Source organism: Ambystoma mexicanum, chromosome 14, assembly GCF_040938575.1.
Source record: "Ambystoma mexicanum isolate Mex_15411 chromosome 14, UKY_AmexF1_1, whole genome shotgun sequence".
NCBI lineage: Eukaryota > Metazoa > Chordata > Amphibia > Caudata > Ambystomatidae > Ambystoma > Ambystoma mexicanum.
Window position 1 is genome coordinate 171934506 of NC_090940.1, and position 16796 is coordinate 171951301.

Consider the following 16796-nt stretch of genomic DNA (forward strand, 5'->3'; position numbering starts at 1 on the left):
AGCCCTACCTACGTGAGTCACCGAAAAGACCTGCCCAGCCCATAATATCATCAAACGAATGTGGAAAATGGCGCATATTTAAGGGCATGTCCCCTGTGGGAGCTGCAGTGTTTGTAAAAAGTGACACATTCAGCCATGAAGATCAGGTATGGCTTTAAAATGCTCACACGGCATGATTAAGCAAGAATGTCATGTATTTGATGAAATGCGAAGTGTCCTGGATGTTATGTTTGATTGTATTTGTGAGTGCAGGGGCCTTGTGGAATGCTCATGTGGCGCTTGGAGTGTTGGGGCACCCGGGTGTTCTTGGAGCTGGGCGGGGAACCATGGTGGAGGCCTGTAGATCTTCTCTCCTACTTCTTATCTATACTATGTACAAAGAGACAACAAATCTTGTTCCTGTTTCTACTCCCCTGTGTCAGCCTGGTTCCTGCTCCTTGTACATCACTGGCCCAGGGTACATCATGCAGGAGGCAAGATACATCAAAATGTCCTTATGATACAATCACGCTGGGGGTAAATGCATGAGACGTGTCAATAGTCGCAACACGGAACATTGTTCTGAAACATGCGCCAAAGGTGAAGAGGAACCTGTGCTACTGCACTTCATTGAAGAGGGGCCACTGCAAGTGGCATCTTGTGGGTGGCATTTGAAAAGTTCAACATCAACTCTACACACCAACATGGATAGAAAACTAATAGGGAACAAGGATGGATGTATAAACTCAAGTCACTAGAAAAGGGCCTTAATGAACAGATTGAGTGGACAGCAACTGTTTCATGTTGTCTGCTCTGTTGCGATGAATATGTATCCTTAAAGATATGTTAATTTTGTGAATTCCAATCAAGAACAGGATCTTTTATGTGCCATCATCAACATGTTTGTACAAGGTACCCAATGTTCGTAACCTACTTGCGTTTGAATTTTTACCATGCAAACATTAGAGCAATAATTCATGTTTTATCAATTCTGATACAAATTGGACCTGGGAACCATTTGGGCTCCTGCTCTCGATCCAATATGGCTGCCACCTTGGCCTTTGTCTCCTATAATTTATTGCTTTATCGTTTCTGCCGGAGTGCGAGCACTTCGACTCGCCGCTCTTACAAATTCACCGCAAATTTGAGAGCCCCACGACGTAGCCCCTTACACCCTGTAGCTTAATGGTCAGCAGTGGTATGGAACGCACACGCCCAGAGTTTGCCACCTTTGTGCACCTGCACCTTGATGAAACACTGAGGATTCCTAGTTTACACTCATGCCAAAGGAAAATGGTTTTGCTTTTTTACCTCCATCCTTTTACTTTTATACTGGAAGGTGTTTCACTCTTTTATGGCGACCATTATTTTGACGGGTGGATTTTCTTTATGCCATTTCCACATTGACTCAATCGGGAATGCCCACTGTGTCTTGATGCCGTAGACCAGCAATCCTTATCGTTCTTTCACGCCAACTTTCGAAAGAGCTGTTTACGCTAATAGCATAGCACTAAAGACCATATTGTGTTAATAGTTTTAGGAGAAAGATCGACGATGAATTTACTCTCTCTTTACAATTAGAGGCATTTGAGCCTGGACTCCCTCTATCAATACATGATGGCAAGAACTTTGTCCTGTACTTCTTGAAATAATGTGCATGCTTAATATTCCTGGGTCATGTCCACTTGTTTTTTACAGAATGGTGCTACTGTGTGTTTCATACCGAACAGGGAATTGAAAGACCAGAGAAACTCTTGATCTCGGTTTCAACGTGTTTCTTGGAGAAGTGGTGAAGGGTTGGGCCAAATATTAAACGGGAGGAGAATAAACTCAACTAAGTGTCACGATTCACTAGTGGACAATGGTAACTAAAAAGTCCTAACTTATAACCATTCAAAGCAAACTCAAAGTCCAGGAGGGCTTCTCCGTTGGGGTTTGCCACCCTGGGTAAGGTTTGACCAGACTCCTTGTACAAAGTCTGTCGCTTATTATGACATTCGGGTGCTGTCCCCGATATTCACAAGCTTGGGTTTCACGGTTACCCACACCCCTTCTGTTATGTTATGCTAAAGGTTCTGATACCGCACACTGTTGCCACTTGTGTGGTTTCTTGGCGCTCGTTCTCTCAAATCTCTCCACCGGTTTGCTACAAACGTTCCTTAGCTTCAGAAAAAACATGAAAACCTGGTTAGTCTCTAATGACATCTGAATATCACCATGCGTTATGCTATTTCTCAATGTACCATGTGTAGAATGCCCTTCCCGGAACCTGCCCCTACTACATTGCTCAGTTTCACAACACTCATATGTTTTTCATGTAATGTAAATAGTCTTCTTTACCTGGAAACATACTGTACCGCATACAAAATGTTTGTTCTTGTTGCGCCCAGATACCCTCGGGTGAGGAGCGCATTATAAATAATAAATACAGATACAAACAAACTGGCATTTATAGGGAACCCAACCCCTTTTCATTGGATCTCCCCAGTCTCAGTGCTTTGGTCAGGCAGCCCAAGTTTCTCTGGTTTCACAGGGCCTGGCTCGAGACTCCTTCCTGTCTCTCTGGAAAACAGAAATGTCTCCAGACCAAAAGGACTGCGACAGAGGCCTGGCCAGATCACAGTGCGTATGACGTGACATCACTATCCAACTGGAATCATTTATTACAGTTGCCTGGATGTCACAATGCCTGCTGTTTAGCCAACGCGGAGCAGAATTTAAGTGTCCACAGGCGCACTTAATTAAACCACAAAACAGATTTTAAATGCATTATATTAATCTGCTAAATACACTTTTTGCTACCTGTTACAGAAGGCATATTAATCCACACAGTTTCAACATTGATTATATATATCAACGACTGGAAGACCTCTTGCATTACAGCAAGCAAGTGAGCAACCATTAATGGAGATGTCAGCGCCACAATGTATTATAAGGAATAAAATACCCTCTCGTGTACATGAAAAGGATCATATTGGAGTATATGTTTTGAGTTCTGTGATCTTTAAAGGAACTCAGCCTCCTGCCGTGTTGCTCTATTTGGCCACAAAACTCCAGAGTGAATTGCAATACAAGGGGTTCTTTATTCCATGTAGTAAAAGGAGCCCTGCAATATCGGTATAAAATTACACTCTAGTTGTCATCACTCTTCAGCTGTAATGTGGCGTTAAGCCCGGGTACCCGGCAGCCCAAGTTTGCTCAGGCTATTAAAGAGGGTTCCAGGCTGTTAACCCCATTGCAGCCCTTGGAACAGGGGCTTAATGCCATTAGCACCCCTGGTTAACCCGGGGTGCAAAGAAAACATTTTTTTCAGTCATTGAACAGGACTCCTCACGCGTTCCGTTCAATGACTGAAAATACTGTGCTAAGATGTGCGCCATGGAAAGGGAAGGTGGGGCTCTGTATGAGCCCCTCTTCCATTTCCATAGCGGCCAGAGAAGCTGGGAAGCTGCGGCGGCAGCCTGCGCCACCACAAAAAACAAATAAGTGGGGTTGGGGAGGGGTGTTAGAAATAGCAACAAAAAAGACTGTAAAATAAGGGGGTGGCGGGTGAGGGGAAGATGGCGGCCGCGGGTACCAGCCGTGAGGCTGCTCGGAAAGTGGCCTGAGATTGTAGGTTTCAGCCTGCGTTTCTAGCCACCTGATTGGCTGGTTCCCCCCATGCCGGGTGCTAATGAGAAAAAGATATTGTTATCCAGCTGTACTCCTTGCAGCTGACTTGTGACATCACAGTGCTGCTGCTGTGAAGGCCGGCACAGTGCAGAACTCCAGCTGCCACTGGAGAATGTACTTAAAGGTGTGCCCAGCTTTTAAGATTCCTTCCTTCTGAACTGCCTGTGACAATTCACAGCCATTAGTTGACAAGGAGACATTTGTAGCAGAAGTCCTACTTAGTGCACCGCTGGCGTGCAACACAAAAGAGCTGTGAACTAGCTGTGTGTTACCACTCGATTAAAAAAACAAAAACGGCTTTTAAATACAGGTTATTAAATCTGCTGACTATATAAGGTACATGTAACCCAGAATAGGTTGTGTTTTCTTTTTTTGCTTCTTTGCCAGCCTTAACATATTCTCCATTTATCCGACATATGGACAATTGGACGAGATCTTGCATCAGCGCCAGAACGACGCCTAGCATTCAAGGGGGTGAAGGCGTGACCATGTAGTATACGGAATAAAACACCCCTTCTACACGTAAAAATACCATTGCAAGTCCCCTCTGAGTCCCATGCCCTTCTACAGGCGCTCAGCCTCCGGTCCTATTGCTGTATTTGGCCACTGAACTTCTTCGAGACTGTCAACCTCCTTATAAGGTCTGATAGGGAGCATGTTATGCCATTTTTAATGTACAGTTAATTGTACACGAGAGGAGGGAAAGAGGGCCACTGCCATGATCACGTTGGCTGTGTGCGTGCCTGCTGGAGCTTTGACTAAAGTTAGGCACAATTCAAGCATGGCAATGGGTGCACAAGTGTGCCCAAGACACACATGGCTCTAATTTAGGCAGTGGTCGAAGTGAGTGGGCACGGTCGGGAGCGGTGATCCACTACTTTTATTTTTACTGTTAACAGTTCCACTAATTTTTTGCCACCATGTTCACCATTGAGGAACTGTTCTTTATGAAGTTAAGGCCCACTTCTCCACTTTACCACGGAAAGCAGTTACAGCTAAAGTGAAATCTATTTCAACTCAATTGGCTGTTGACCAGCATGGCTGCAACCCTTGAAACATGTGTTGCACGTTCTCCCTTCCTGCCTACTTTGTCCCCCGCTGGGGGTCATCGCTCCGCTACTTTTTCTGGCATACTTCTATCACCGAATTTAAGACACTCACGTGCCAGGTGTGCCACGTGCCTTCACGAGCGCAGTGATCCTTGGCGATTATTGTGCGTGTTAGTGTGTGCCACCCTGATAGCCCTCTCAATACTTCACCATCATTGGTGAGATCCCACAGGTTCTTTCCTCAAGTTTAGAAGAACGGGGTCATGATCATGCCAGGTCCATGTGACCACATGGGTGGGCAGCGTGTTTCTACTCTTCTCAGAGGGCAAATGACAAAATAAGGAAGTGCTCCATTTGATTGAACTAACATTGTGGCGCGCATTCGGGACGCGAACAGCGCGCGCCTGCAGCTGAGATCCGAACCCGAAGTGCGCACTTGGGGGGCAGGACAAGCGCAGGCCGCGCTGCATTGTGAGCAGCGCCTCTTCACGCGCCTTTTACTCCTCAACTTGGAATGTTTCCCTACAGAACCCTTTCTATACTTTGCCAGTACATGTACAGAAAATATCACCTTGCTCCGTATATTTTTGGGGTGTTGGTGTTTTATTTTCTGAAAAGCAAACGCTCATTTGTCCGGTGCGCTTTCTTCGACTAGGAAAAGTCAATTAAACAGAATGTGCACATTTCACTTAGAAAAAAGTTCTCGTCCTGTGACGTCACGTCTGATTTCGGAATGTTTTTTTTGTTGTTTTTTTAGCAGTTGTGGCACAGCATGGCAAGGTGGCAGGTCTCACTCACCTCGGATTGCACTGGGGGTGCTTCCTGTTCCTCAGGCCAGATTGACAGGCACGCGTGGCACACGCTTGTTCTCCTTCTTGCTAATAGATTTTTATCCATCAGCGGTGATTTTTGGATACCGAGGCTTGAGCCTCATTACTCCATCTTCTCGGGTTGAGTGTGTAGTCGTGGGATTGTATTCTTCAAGGCAGTCTAGTCGAGCATTATAGAATGCGCAGGGTGACTAGGTCGCCCGCGTCTGCGCAACGCGGGCGTTTCCATCGAACAGTCTGCATTACAAATGGTTTTTCAAAGGTATTGCGCCATTGTAAAACGCTATTGTAAATCAGGCCCCATGTGTTGTAAATGTATTGTAGAGACAACCGGTATGTCCTTTAAAATTCCATTAGCAACCGAGCACACGTGTCTATGAATGGGAGCCCGGTCAGACTGGCTGGACCTGGAAGCGTGGACTACCTGCATTTGACGTGGCTCGTGGCACTGCCTTTGCTACAGAGGCACGAAGCACAGGGACTCCTCAGGCATTTATCACACGTATTCATATGTGACAGCATAACATACAATGGCAGAGGCATTGCTAGGGAGGCGCTGCTATAGCGCCAGGTATCTTGGTTGTAGCCCCCTGGCTACAACCGAAAGCCGGGCTAGGCCCGAGCCCCAGATTTTGTACAGAACTAGCAATACCCCTGCACCGTAGCATACCCATTCTAAACCTAGTCCCATTTTTGCCTCATTTTCTTTTTTAGAACACTTGTTTCTAACCCTTTTCCGTTCTAGGAGGAATGTAATTGTGTATACTTTCAAATTGGATTGAGAAGTTATGGAACACGTGACAAAAAATGAAAAAAATTAAAAATAAAAACAACATATATAGTATTTGTAGACCCTAAAGTAGCGTTTGCAGTACATAAATGCTGTCATGGTTTTCACCTGCATCCAGTCAAGGTCATCTTAAGCTCTTTTGGGGCCCTGGGCACGTACATTTTTGGTGCCCCCTCCACAAAACCATAGGAATCAAGTGATCAAGAATATCTGGTCGCAGCCGCCCTTCGTTGCGATCACAACCCATAGATTGATATGCTGCCTCGCAGATTTCAAAATAAGCATGTTTACTCCCTTTAAGTCAGCTTACCCTCTTCATTCCTGCTCTAATTAGAATGATAAACAAGTGGCATTTGAAGGCCAACATTAGCAGTCTATGAAGAGGTTACGTTTGTTCTCGCATAGATACAGGAGACTTTTTGTCAATTGCATCCAGGAAGTTATGCAGTGTAAGGGAGGCATAGTATCACAAGTATGACACTGACACAAGAGTTACAAGTTTGAAAACCTTTATTATCTTATTGGGGTTTGGCGAAACTCCTACTCGGCCCTGTAGCTATGATGGGAGTAGTCTCTACCATCAAATAATAAAAAAAACACAGTCCTATTCAGTCATTGTCAAATCAAAATGGCCTATACTAACAAAACCTAATGCCTGCCCTATCTCTTATACAAAAAGTGTGTAAAGGGGAATATGTATGCAAAGAAAAGTCAGTGTTATAACCAAGAACAAAGATGGCTGCGTTAGCTCTCCTTTCCACCTTGGACAGCACAGAGAAAGGCAGCCCCGTAGACAGGATGACACACTCTGGTTCAGGTTCTCAAAACAAAGGCAGTTCAAAACGTGGATCGAGGCCCGCTTGGCCTTCCACGTTAAAGTCACTTATTCCAGTGCTCCAAAAGTTCTTTCACAGTTCAACAAAGGTTCACGCAGGTCTCCCTCGGTCAGGCTCAGACCTCTCAAAGCAAAAGGTTCACGTTGGTCGGGCTCGGTCGGGTTTACACCTTTCAACCAAAAAGTACCTGATTCAACGTAGATCTCCCTCAGCCAGGCTCAAAACTCGCAATCATGACACTTGGAGGGGTTCCCTTCTCCAATGTTTATTCACATTCATTAGGGGTTCCCTTCCCCTAACTTATCACACTTCCAGTCTCCCTCAGTCGGGCTCAGACCTTTCACGGATGTCGAAGACTTTCGAATGTGCAAGGCTTTTACTATACACCCCAGCAGGACCACTTCAACTTTTTCTTCAGCTCACACTCTTGTGTTATTTGCCCCAGTGTCTCTTGGTCTTGGTAGTTCAGTATCATAAGCACGAATGTTCATAGAAATCTTTCTTTTAAAGTAGTGTGTTCACTTTGCTGCTTTATAGCAAGATATCACATATTGCGCAGAGACTTTCGAGTGGGCTATTTCCTGTTGCAGGACCACTCCACTATTCTGTATCACTGATTTCACAGTTGTCAGTAATTTAAAGTTTACCACAGGTCTGCCTTCCTGTGCGTCTCATCAGCACATGCACAACCTTCAATCGTGAGACATACTGTTGCAACTTCAATCTTTCCTTAATACACACCAGCCTTTGATGTTGTTAGCTAACTCACTGACTGTGTGCATTCCTTTCTTGTCTTTGCGGCTTTAATTCACACGTCAAGGATAATACCACAAGCTTGGCCTCACCTCCCCAACTCTGTCGTTCACCCGGGCGGGTCACTGGCATCCTTGAAACACAATGAAGTCTTCTTGTCTGGGATTTGGCCTTCTCTGTGTATCTTTCATGGCTCTTCAGAGTCAACAACCTCCTATAGGGATCTCCTGGGTTTCCCTACCCTTTTTTCTCATCCCTCGATCAGTCGTTCTGCTCCAGTGGGTTCGCCTTAGCCCCTGAAGATCTGCTCCTTCTCATGTTCCACCTTCCTCAGAGTGTGTCTCTATGTTCCCACTTTTATCAGTGTAGGGAGAGCTAATGGGTATCAGATATATGTGATTAAACTCAAGTGCCTGACTTTGCCTGGCTCGATCAGCAAGACATGTCCAATGAGATATGTAAGGGTTAGCCTCTTTACTCTCAGTCGCCCTCTGCCTCTGCCCAGTGTTTGTGCAGAAAGGGGAGAATTGGGATTTGGAGAATCCTATATAATAGGATGGGGTATGGGAAAGGGGGGAATACCGCATCTCACCATCGGTTGCCTCACCCCCAATCCCTGAAGACCCCTCACCCAGGTGATCCTCCTGCACTGGTCCACCCCCAGGGTCTGTATCCAAAGGCGATAGCTGAGCTCTGGCCACCTGTGAGAGAGATCCCCGGGGACTAGCAGGTGAGACACCCTTTGGTTTCCCACAGCAGCCTGTAGTATTAATGCAAGACAGTATGTAAAAGGTACATGTAACCCAGAATAGATTGAGAACTCACATTAGCCGCCTCACAGAATGCAAACATGCTGAAGCATGGATAGAGGGGAGCAATTGGAAAGAAGGAGAAAACTACTCATACCATACCATGGACAGTGGATGCAGATAGGTCAGGAAGGTATCCAGACAGATTGAGATTAGAAGTGGGATATGGTTTTCAAATAGTGTTGACATTAGAGATCAAAGAAACAAGTGCCTGTGGTATGCACTCTATCAATGCTCACTATTATAGTAGAAGCAACACTATAACCAGTGAAACCATGAGTGAGGCTTTCCTGAAGATCATACCCTGAGATAGAAATCACTCTGAAGGGCTGACAATTTTTAAAGTTTAGGGACTGGCAATTATGAGAGGTTAGGCAATACAAGATTAAATGAGATGCCCAGGATCACACATTGGTTAAGGGGTGAAGCTAGGATTTGTGCTAACTGTGCAATTTCTGCATTTCATTCTTTTCCAGTTCATACCATGATGTAAAAAATGTATATTTTATAAAACTTATTTGGAAAGTACACATCACATTACCAAATATGAAAATGTTTCAAAACAAAATATTATAGAAGGGTGTTACACAAAATGGGAATGATTCTAGCTTCATTCTCTCCATCATCAAGGGAAGTATATAAGTACCAGCATGCCAATCTGTGATTTAACAGGTTTTAATTCCAAAACACTGGCTTGTGAAATTGTCTTTTATAAACATGCATAAAAACCTTGTTTTTTGTGTCAAACAAGCAGATCTTAAAATGTGCTTGCCTGAGGCCTGCAACATCTAGTCCATTCTCTTCTGGCTACCAACCCTTCCTCTCAAATGGCCTGCATAAGAAGAAGGATCAAGTAATGGGCTAAACAATGCCACCAGCATGTCATAAGGAAAACCTCAAAGCAGACAGCACAATAATGTAAGAGATATTAGCTGATTTGACCAGGATCACTGTATCGTCTGCTGGCAAAGCCAGGATACAAGCATGAACACTTTGGTTCCACAGTCTTGAATTTGGATACTTATTCACCTCTTGGCTTAACAGTTTATGTTCATCGGGGGAGGTTATTGCCTACGTTTTACAAGACCCCATCTGAACAAACCAATTTCTAGACCTTCACCATATGGATGACATGTTAGTTTTTATAGCAACCTCTTTCTGGTGCAGGTACATTGCTGATAATAGTACCTGTTGTCCTGCAATACTAAGTAAATATGCGGGCAGGTTTGTACACCTCATACATGGGAAAGGCTCATCCATCCTTGCTGGAATGTGCTATTCTAATCTTGCATATGAACACATATCTCTGCAATGAGGGCTTAATCACAGAGCTCACTTCTGAACCAGTGTGACCCTCAATTTATCAATATGCATTTCAACTTTGGCTATTGCACATAATCAGCATAATTCCCACCCACAGGAAGAAAAGAATGCTACAGGAGTTGTGCTGCAAGGAACACACAAACTGTATACCACAGTGAACACCAAAAGCATTACATGATGAATTATTGATCAAGGCATAAAACGTCTCTGCATCCAATCTGGGGTATGCATACAGCATTTGTAAACCATACAACACGAGCTGCAGTAAATATATCTTGCCATGGATTTCACCTGCATCCACTCTGGGTAATGCATGCAGGAATTGTAGGCACTACAGTAGCACACGAAGGAAATACATGCTGCTAAGGTTTTCAGCTACATCCAGTCTTGGTTATGCATACAGTATTTGTAATCCCTACAGCAGCACATGCAGTAAATACATGCTGCCAAGGTGTTCACATGCATCCAGGCTGGGTTAAGCATGCAGTATTTGTAGACCCTAAATCAGCACATTCAGTAAATAAATGCTGCCAAGGTTTACACCTGCATCCAGTCTAGGTTACGCATGCAGTATTTGTAAACCCTACAGCAGCACATGCAGTAAATAAATGCTGCCAAGGTGTTCACATGCATCCAATCTGGGATACGCATGCAGTATTTGTAGCCCTTATATCAGCACATGCAGTAAAGACATGTTGCCAAGGTTTTCACCCGCATCCAGTCTGGGTTAAGCATGCAGTATTTGTAGACCCTGCAGCAGCACATTCAGTAAATAAATGCTGCCAAGGTGTTCACATGCATCCAGTCTGGATTACGCATGCAGTATTTGTAGCCCCTACATCAGCACATGCAGTAAAGACGTGTTGGCAACGTTTTCACCTGCATCCAGTCTGGGTTACGCATGCAGTATTTGTAGACCCTACAGCAGCACATGCAGTAAACAAATGCTGCCAAGGTTTTCACCTGCATCCACTCTGGGTTACGCATGCATTATTCGTAGACCCTACAGCAGCACATGCAGTAAATACATGTTGGCAACGTTTTCATCTGCATCAAGTCTCGGCTACGCTTGCAGTATTTGTACACCCTACATCAGCACATGCAGTAAATACATGTTGCCAAAGTTTTCACCTGCATCCAGTCTGGGTTACGCACGCAGTATTCGTAGACCCTACAGCAGCACATGCAGGAAATAAATGCCATGTTTTTCACCTGCATCCAGTCTGGGTTACGCATGCAGTATTTGTAGCCCCTACATAAGCACATGCAGTAAATACATGTTGGCAACGTTTTCACCTGCATCCAGTCTGGGTTACGCATGCAGTATTTGTAGCCCCTAAATCAGCACATGCAGTAAAGACGTGTTGGCAACGTTTTCACCTGCATCCAGTCTGGGTTACGCATGCAGTATTTGTAGACCCTACAGCAGCACATGCAGTAAACAAATGCTGCCAAGGTTTTCACCTGCATCCACTCTGGGTTACGCATGCAGTATTTGTAGACCCTAAATCAGCACATTCAGTAAATAAATGCTGCCAAGGTGTTCACATGCATCCAGTCTGGATTACGCATGCAGTATTTGTAGCCCCTACATCAGCACATGCAGAAAAGACGTGTTGGCAACGTTTTCACCTGCATCCAGTCTGGGTTACGCATGCAGTATTTGTAGACCCTACAGCAGCACATGCAGTAAACAAATGCTGCCAAGGTTTTCACCTGCATCCACTCTGGGTTACGCATGCAGTATTTGTAGACCCTAAATCAGCACATTCAGTAAATAAATGCTGCCAAGGTGTTCACATGCATCCAGTCTGGATTACGCATGCAGTATTTGTAGCCCCTACATCAGCACATGCAGTAAAGACGTGTTGGCAACGTTTTCACCTGCATCCAGTCTGGGTTACGCATGCAGTATTTGTAGACCCTAAATCAGCACATTCAGTAAATAAATGCTGCCACGGTTTTCACCTGCATCCAGTCTGGGCTACGCATGCAGTATTTGTAGACCCTACAGCAGCACATGCAGTAAATACATGTTGCCGAAGTAGTTTTCAACTGCATCCAATCTGGGTTAAGCATGCAGTATTCATAGATCTTACAGAAGCACACGCAGGCAATAAATGCTGCCAAGGTTTTCACCTCCATCCAGTCTGGGTTATGCATGCAGTGTTCATGTACCCTACATCAGCACATGCAGTAAATACATGTTGCCAAGGTTTTCACCTCCATCCAGTCTGGGTTATGCATGCAGTGTTCATATACCCTACATCAGCACATGCAGTAAATACATGTTGCCAAGGTTTTCACCTCCATCCAGTCTGGGTTATGCATGCAGTATTTGTAGCCCCTAAAGCAGCACATGCTATAAATAAATGCTGCCACAGTTTTCACCTGCATCCAGTCTGGGTTACGCATGCAGTATTTGTAGCCCCTACATCAGCACACGCAGTAAATACATGTTGCCAAAGTCGTTTTAAATTGCATCCAGTCTGGGTTATGCATGCAGTGTTCATATACCCTACATCAGCACATGCAGTAAATACATGTTGCCAAGGTTTTCACCTCCATCCAGTCCGGGTTATATATGCAGTGTTCATATACCCTACATCAGCACATGTAGTAAATACATGTTGCCAAGGTTTTCACCTCCATCCAGTCCGGGTTATGCATGCAGTGTACATATACCCTACATCAGCACATGCAGTAAATACATGTTGCCAAGGTTTTCACCTGCATCCAGTCTGGGTTATGCATGCAGTGTTCATATACCCTACATCAGCACATGCAGTAAATACATGTTGCCAAGGTTTTCACCTGCATCCAGTCTGGGTTATGCATGCAGTGTTCATATACCCTACATCAGCACATGCAGTAAATACATGTTGCCAAGGTTTTCACCTGCATCCAGTCTGGGTTATGCATGCAGTGTTCATATACCCTAAATCAGCACATGCAGTAAATACATGTTGCCAAGGTTTTCACCTCAATCCTGTCTGGGTTATGCATGCAGTGTTCATATACCCTACATCAGCACATGCAGTAAATACATGTCGCCAAGGTTTTCACCTGCATCCAGTCTGGGTTATGCATGCAGTGTTCATATACCCTAAATCAGCACATGCAGTAAATACATGTCGCCAAGGTTTTCACCTCAATCCTGTCTGGGTTATGCATGCAGTGTTCATATACCCTACATCAGCACATGCAGTAAATACATGTCGCCAAGGTTTTCATCTGCATCCAGTCTGGGTTATGCATGCAGTGTTCATATACCCTACATCAGCACATGCAGGAAATACATGTCGCCAAGGTTTTCACCTGCATCCAGTCTGGGTTATGCATGCAGTGTTCATATACCCTACATCAGCACATGCAGTAAATACATGTCGCCAAGGTTTTCACCTGCATCCAGTCTGGGTTATGCATGCAGTGTTCATATACCCTACATCAGCACATGCAGTAAATACATGTCGCCAAGGTTTTCACCTCAATCCTGTCTGGGTTATGCATGCAGTGTTCATATACCCTACATCAGCACATGCAGTAAATACATGTCGCCAAGGTTTTCACATGCATCCAGTCTGGGTTATGCATGCAGTGTTCATATACCCTACATCAGCACATGCAGTAAATACATGTTGCCAAGGTGTTCACCTGCATCCAGTCTGGATTATGCATGCAGTGTTCATATACCCTACATCAGCACATGCAGTAAATACATGTTGCCAAGGTTTTCACCTCAATCCAGTCTGGGTTATGCATGCATGGCAGCAGAAAATGCTCCCACCTGATTGGCGTGCTTCCTGTTCTCTGAATATACTTAGGTAATAAGAGGCACAGTATGGCCAGCGCGACCCGCTGACATCATCTGGCAAAGCTAGTTGCAAACCTCTAAATAAAGCTCATAGGTATGGGTGGCACTGTATGGAACGGCACAGTATGTCACAGCCCAGTGGTAGCCTCCTGGAGGAGCTTCTCTCTGTGCAGCTGGTGTAACTGACACATAGATGGGATGGCACTGCATGGGATGGCGCAATATGAAACGATTCACCCAACAGCATTCACCTGGCAGAGCTTGCCTTTGCCATCTAAGTAGATTTGACAGGTCCCGCATGGCATGGCATGTTGTAGGCGCAGCAGTGCATGGCAGGGTCCAGTGGTGCTTATGCTTCCGGACTCCTCGCTGTGCTCTGATGCCACTCAGCTGGCTAGCTCCCTTGCAACGCTCTGGCTACAGTTCGCAATGAGGGCATGGCACAGTATAACTTTGCGATGGGCACCAGGCTCAATGTAAGCCTTTATACTGCAACAAGGAATGGGCCTTTGTGGCCTCCTTTTGTTACATTGTTTTTAAGACCAACATGGTGCCCCCCTCCCTACCGGTGAAACCCCGAGGCATGTAAGGTGCAGGACGCACAATGGCACTCATACTCCTGAGTTGACTGATAGGTGGGGATGGCACGCATGGCACAGTAGTAGAGGTGGCACACTATGGCATGTTGCGCCCAGTGGCACCCACCTGGCTTCACTTCTGACAGCATGCAAGGTATAACTGAATGGGTGGCACAGTATGAGGCGGTACTGTATGGCACGGTCACCAACAGTATGGCAAGGCTCTGAGACACTCACCTGGTGGAACTCCAGACCGTGTGATTGGTATAACCTATAGGTATGGGTTGGGATAGCCAAGTATAAGATGGCACAGTATTTTAGGGCACAGTGTGATAGGGCACAGTATGACAGAGCACAGTGTATTGCAGTGCAGTTTATAGACACTCACCTGACTGAACGTGTGGCTGTGCTCTTGCTGCGTGTAACTGATAAATATTGGATAGCATGAGTTGACTCGGCACAGTATTAAAAGGCATTGTATGGCAAAGTGCACTTGGCTGAAGTTGTGATTGTGAGCTCTACTGGTATCATTGATAAGTATGGACTAACAAGATATGACACGGCACAGTATGACAGGGCACATTATGACACGGCACAGTATGACAGGGCACATTATGACACGGCACAGTATAGCAAAGCGCTGTTCAGAGACACTCAGCTAGCTGAACTCTTGACTGTGTTTGGTCTAAATGAAAGTTAGGGGATAGCAACTTGTGACAGCACAGTATGGAACTGCACAGTATAGCAAAGCCTAGCACAGAGACACACCTGGCTGAACTTCTAAGTGTGCTCTCTATTTGTAAACTGAAAGTTCTGGGATTTCAAGGTATGACACAGCACAGTATGATATGGCACAGTATGGAACGGCACAGTATAACACTGCCGCTCTTATGCACTCACATGGCTGAGCTTGTCGCTGTGCTCTCTATTGGTAAACTGAAAGTTACGGGATATCAAGGAATGACACAGCACAGTATGATATGGCACAGTGTGGAACTGCAGAGCACAGCACTGCGCTCTTATGCACTCACATGGCTGCCTGTGCTCTCTGTTGATACCATTAAAGTTATGGGATAGAAGCCTATGACACTGCACAGCAAGGTAAGGCACAGTGTGGAACTGCCGCTCTTATGCACTCACATGGCTGAGCGCGTCGCTGTGCTCCAGGTCCACGTTGCCCTGGCTCTTGCTCTCGGTGTCGCTCAGCAGGTCGTCCTCGGAGTCCTCGAAGACGGACGAGGAGGCGGTGGAGGAGAGCGAGGAGTTGGACAGCGAGAGCCTCCTGGTGTTGGCGCTGCCCAGGTGAAGGAAGCCGTCCAGGTTGCGCAGCCCCACGGGCAGGAGCGGGCTGCCCAGCGCCTGCTCCTCCGAGGCGGTGACCGTCAGCTGCGGGACCCCGGGCTGCGGAGGGGGGCTGCCCCCAGCGTCCGCGCCGTTACAGCGGTGCCAGCCCGTGCTCCTCCGCCGCCGACGCTGTGGCCCCCGCCGCTCCCTGGGGGCCGGCTCCACCGCCGCGCACTTGGACTCGAAGTACAGCCGCAGCTCTCCCACGCTCAGTCTCTTGCGGTGCGAGACCACAGGGTCCCCACCATCGCCCCCGTTTCGGGTTCCTTCCATCCCAAATCCGCAGCAGGTGCCCTGCTCCGGAATCATCCACTGCGCCCCTGCAGAGGGGAGGACGGTCCACAGCGCTGGTGCTGGAGTCTCCGGACACACACACACACACTGACAGGGGACGGCCGCTGCTGCCCAATGTGGCACCGCTGCGAGCGCGGCACAGCTGACTTCCGACTTCAGCGAGTCTCAGGCTGTGTGGGAGGGTGAGGGGGTGGAACACTTCGCTTTCTTTCTTGTGCATGTGCTACCAGGAACGAAGAGTTTGAGGCAGGCTTCGGTGGAGCATGTTCTGAAAGTGCCAGGGGGAGGGAGTGGGCGGGAGTGGGGCGCCGAAGAGATCCTTACAACAAAAAGAAAACCAGCAACACCACACACACGCGCACATACCTACCTCGTGAACACTAAACGGACACGTTTCAGAAGCTCACACACACCACCTGCTCACAAACCACAAACACACACACCTACCTCGTGAACACTAAACAGACACGTTTCAGAAGCTCGCACACACCACCTGCTCACAAACCACAAACACACACACCTACCTCGTGAACACTAAATAGACACGTTTCAGAAGCTCACACACACCACCTACTCACAAGCCACACACACACACACCTACCTCGTGAACACTAAAGAGAGACGTTTTAGAAGCTCACACACACCACCTACCTCGTGAACACTAAACAGACACGTGTCAGAAGCTCACACACACCAACTACTCACAAAACACACACACCCACCTA

General features: G+C 46.4%; 1 protein-coding gene across 2 annotated transcripts in view; it reads right to left on the reverse strand.

Moving 5' to 3' along the window:
- Nucleotides 1-16301, reverse strand: part of ITPKA (inositol-trisphosphate 3-kinase A) — a 716275-nt gene extending 699974 nt beyond the window's left edge. Inside the window, exon 1 of one of the 2 annotated variants that reach the window (XM_069638830.1) lies at nt 15574-16301. In XM_069638830.1, the coding sequence (XP_069494931.1) occupies nt 15574-16086 (513 nt within the window). In that variant the 5' untranslated portion in view covers nt 16087-16301. The remainder of the gene's footprint in view (nt 1-15573) is intronic. The other variant, XM_069638829.1, reaches the window with a different exon arrangement.
- Nucleotides 16302-16796: the final 495 nt, after the last annotated feature.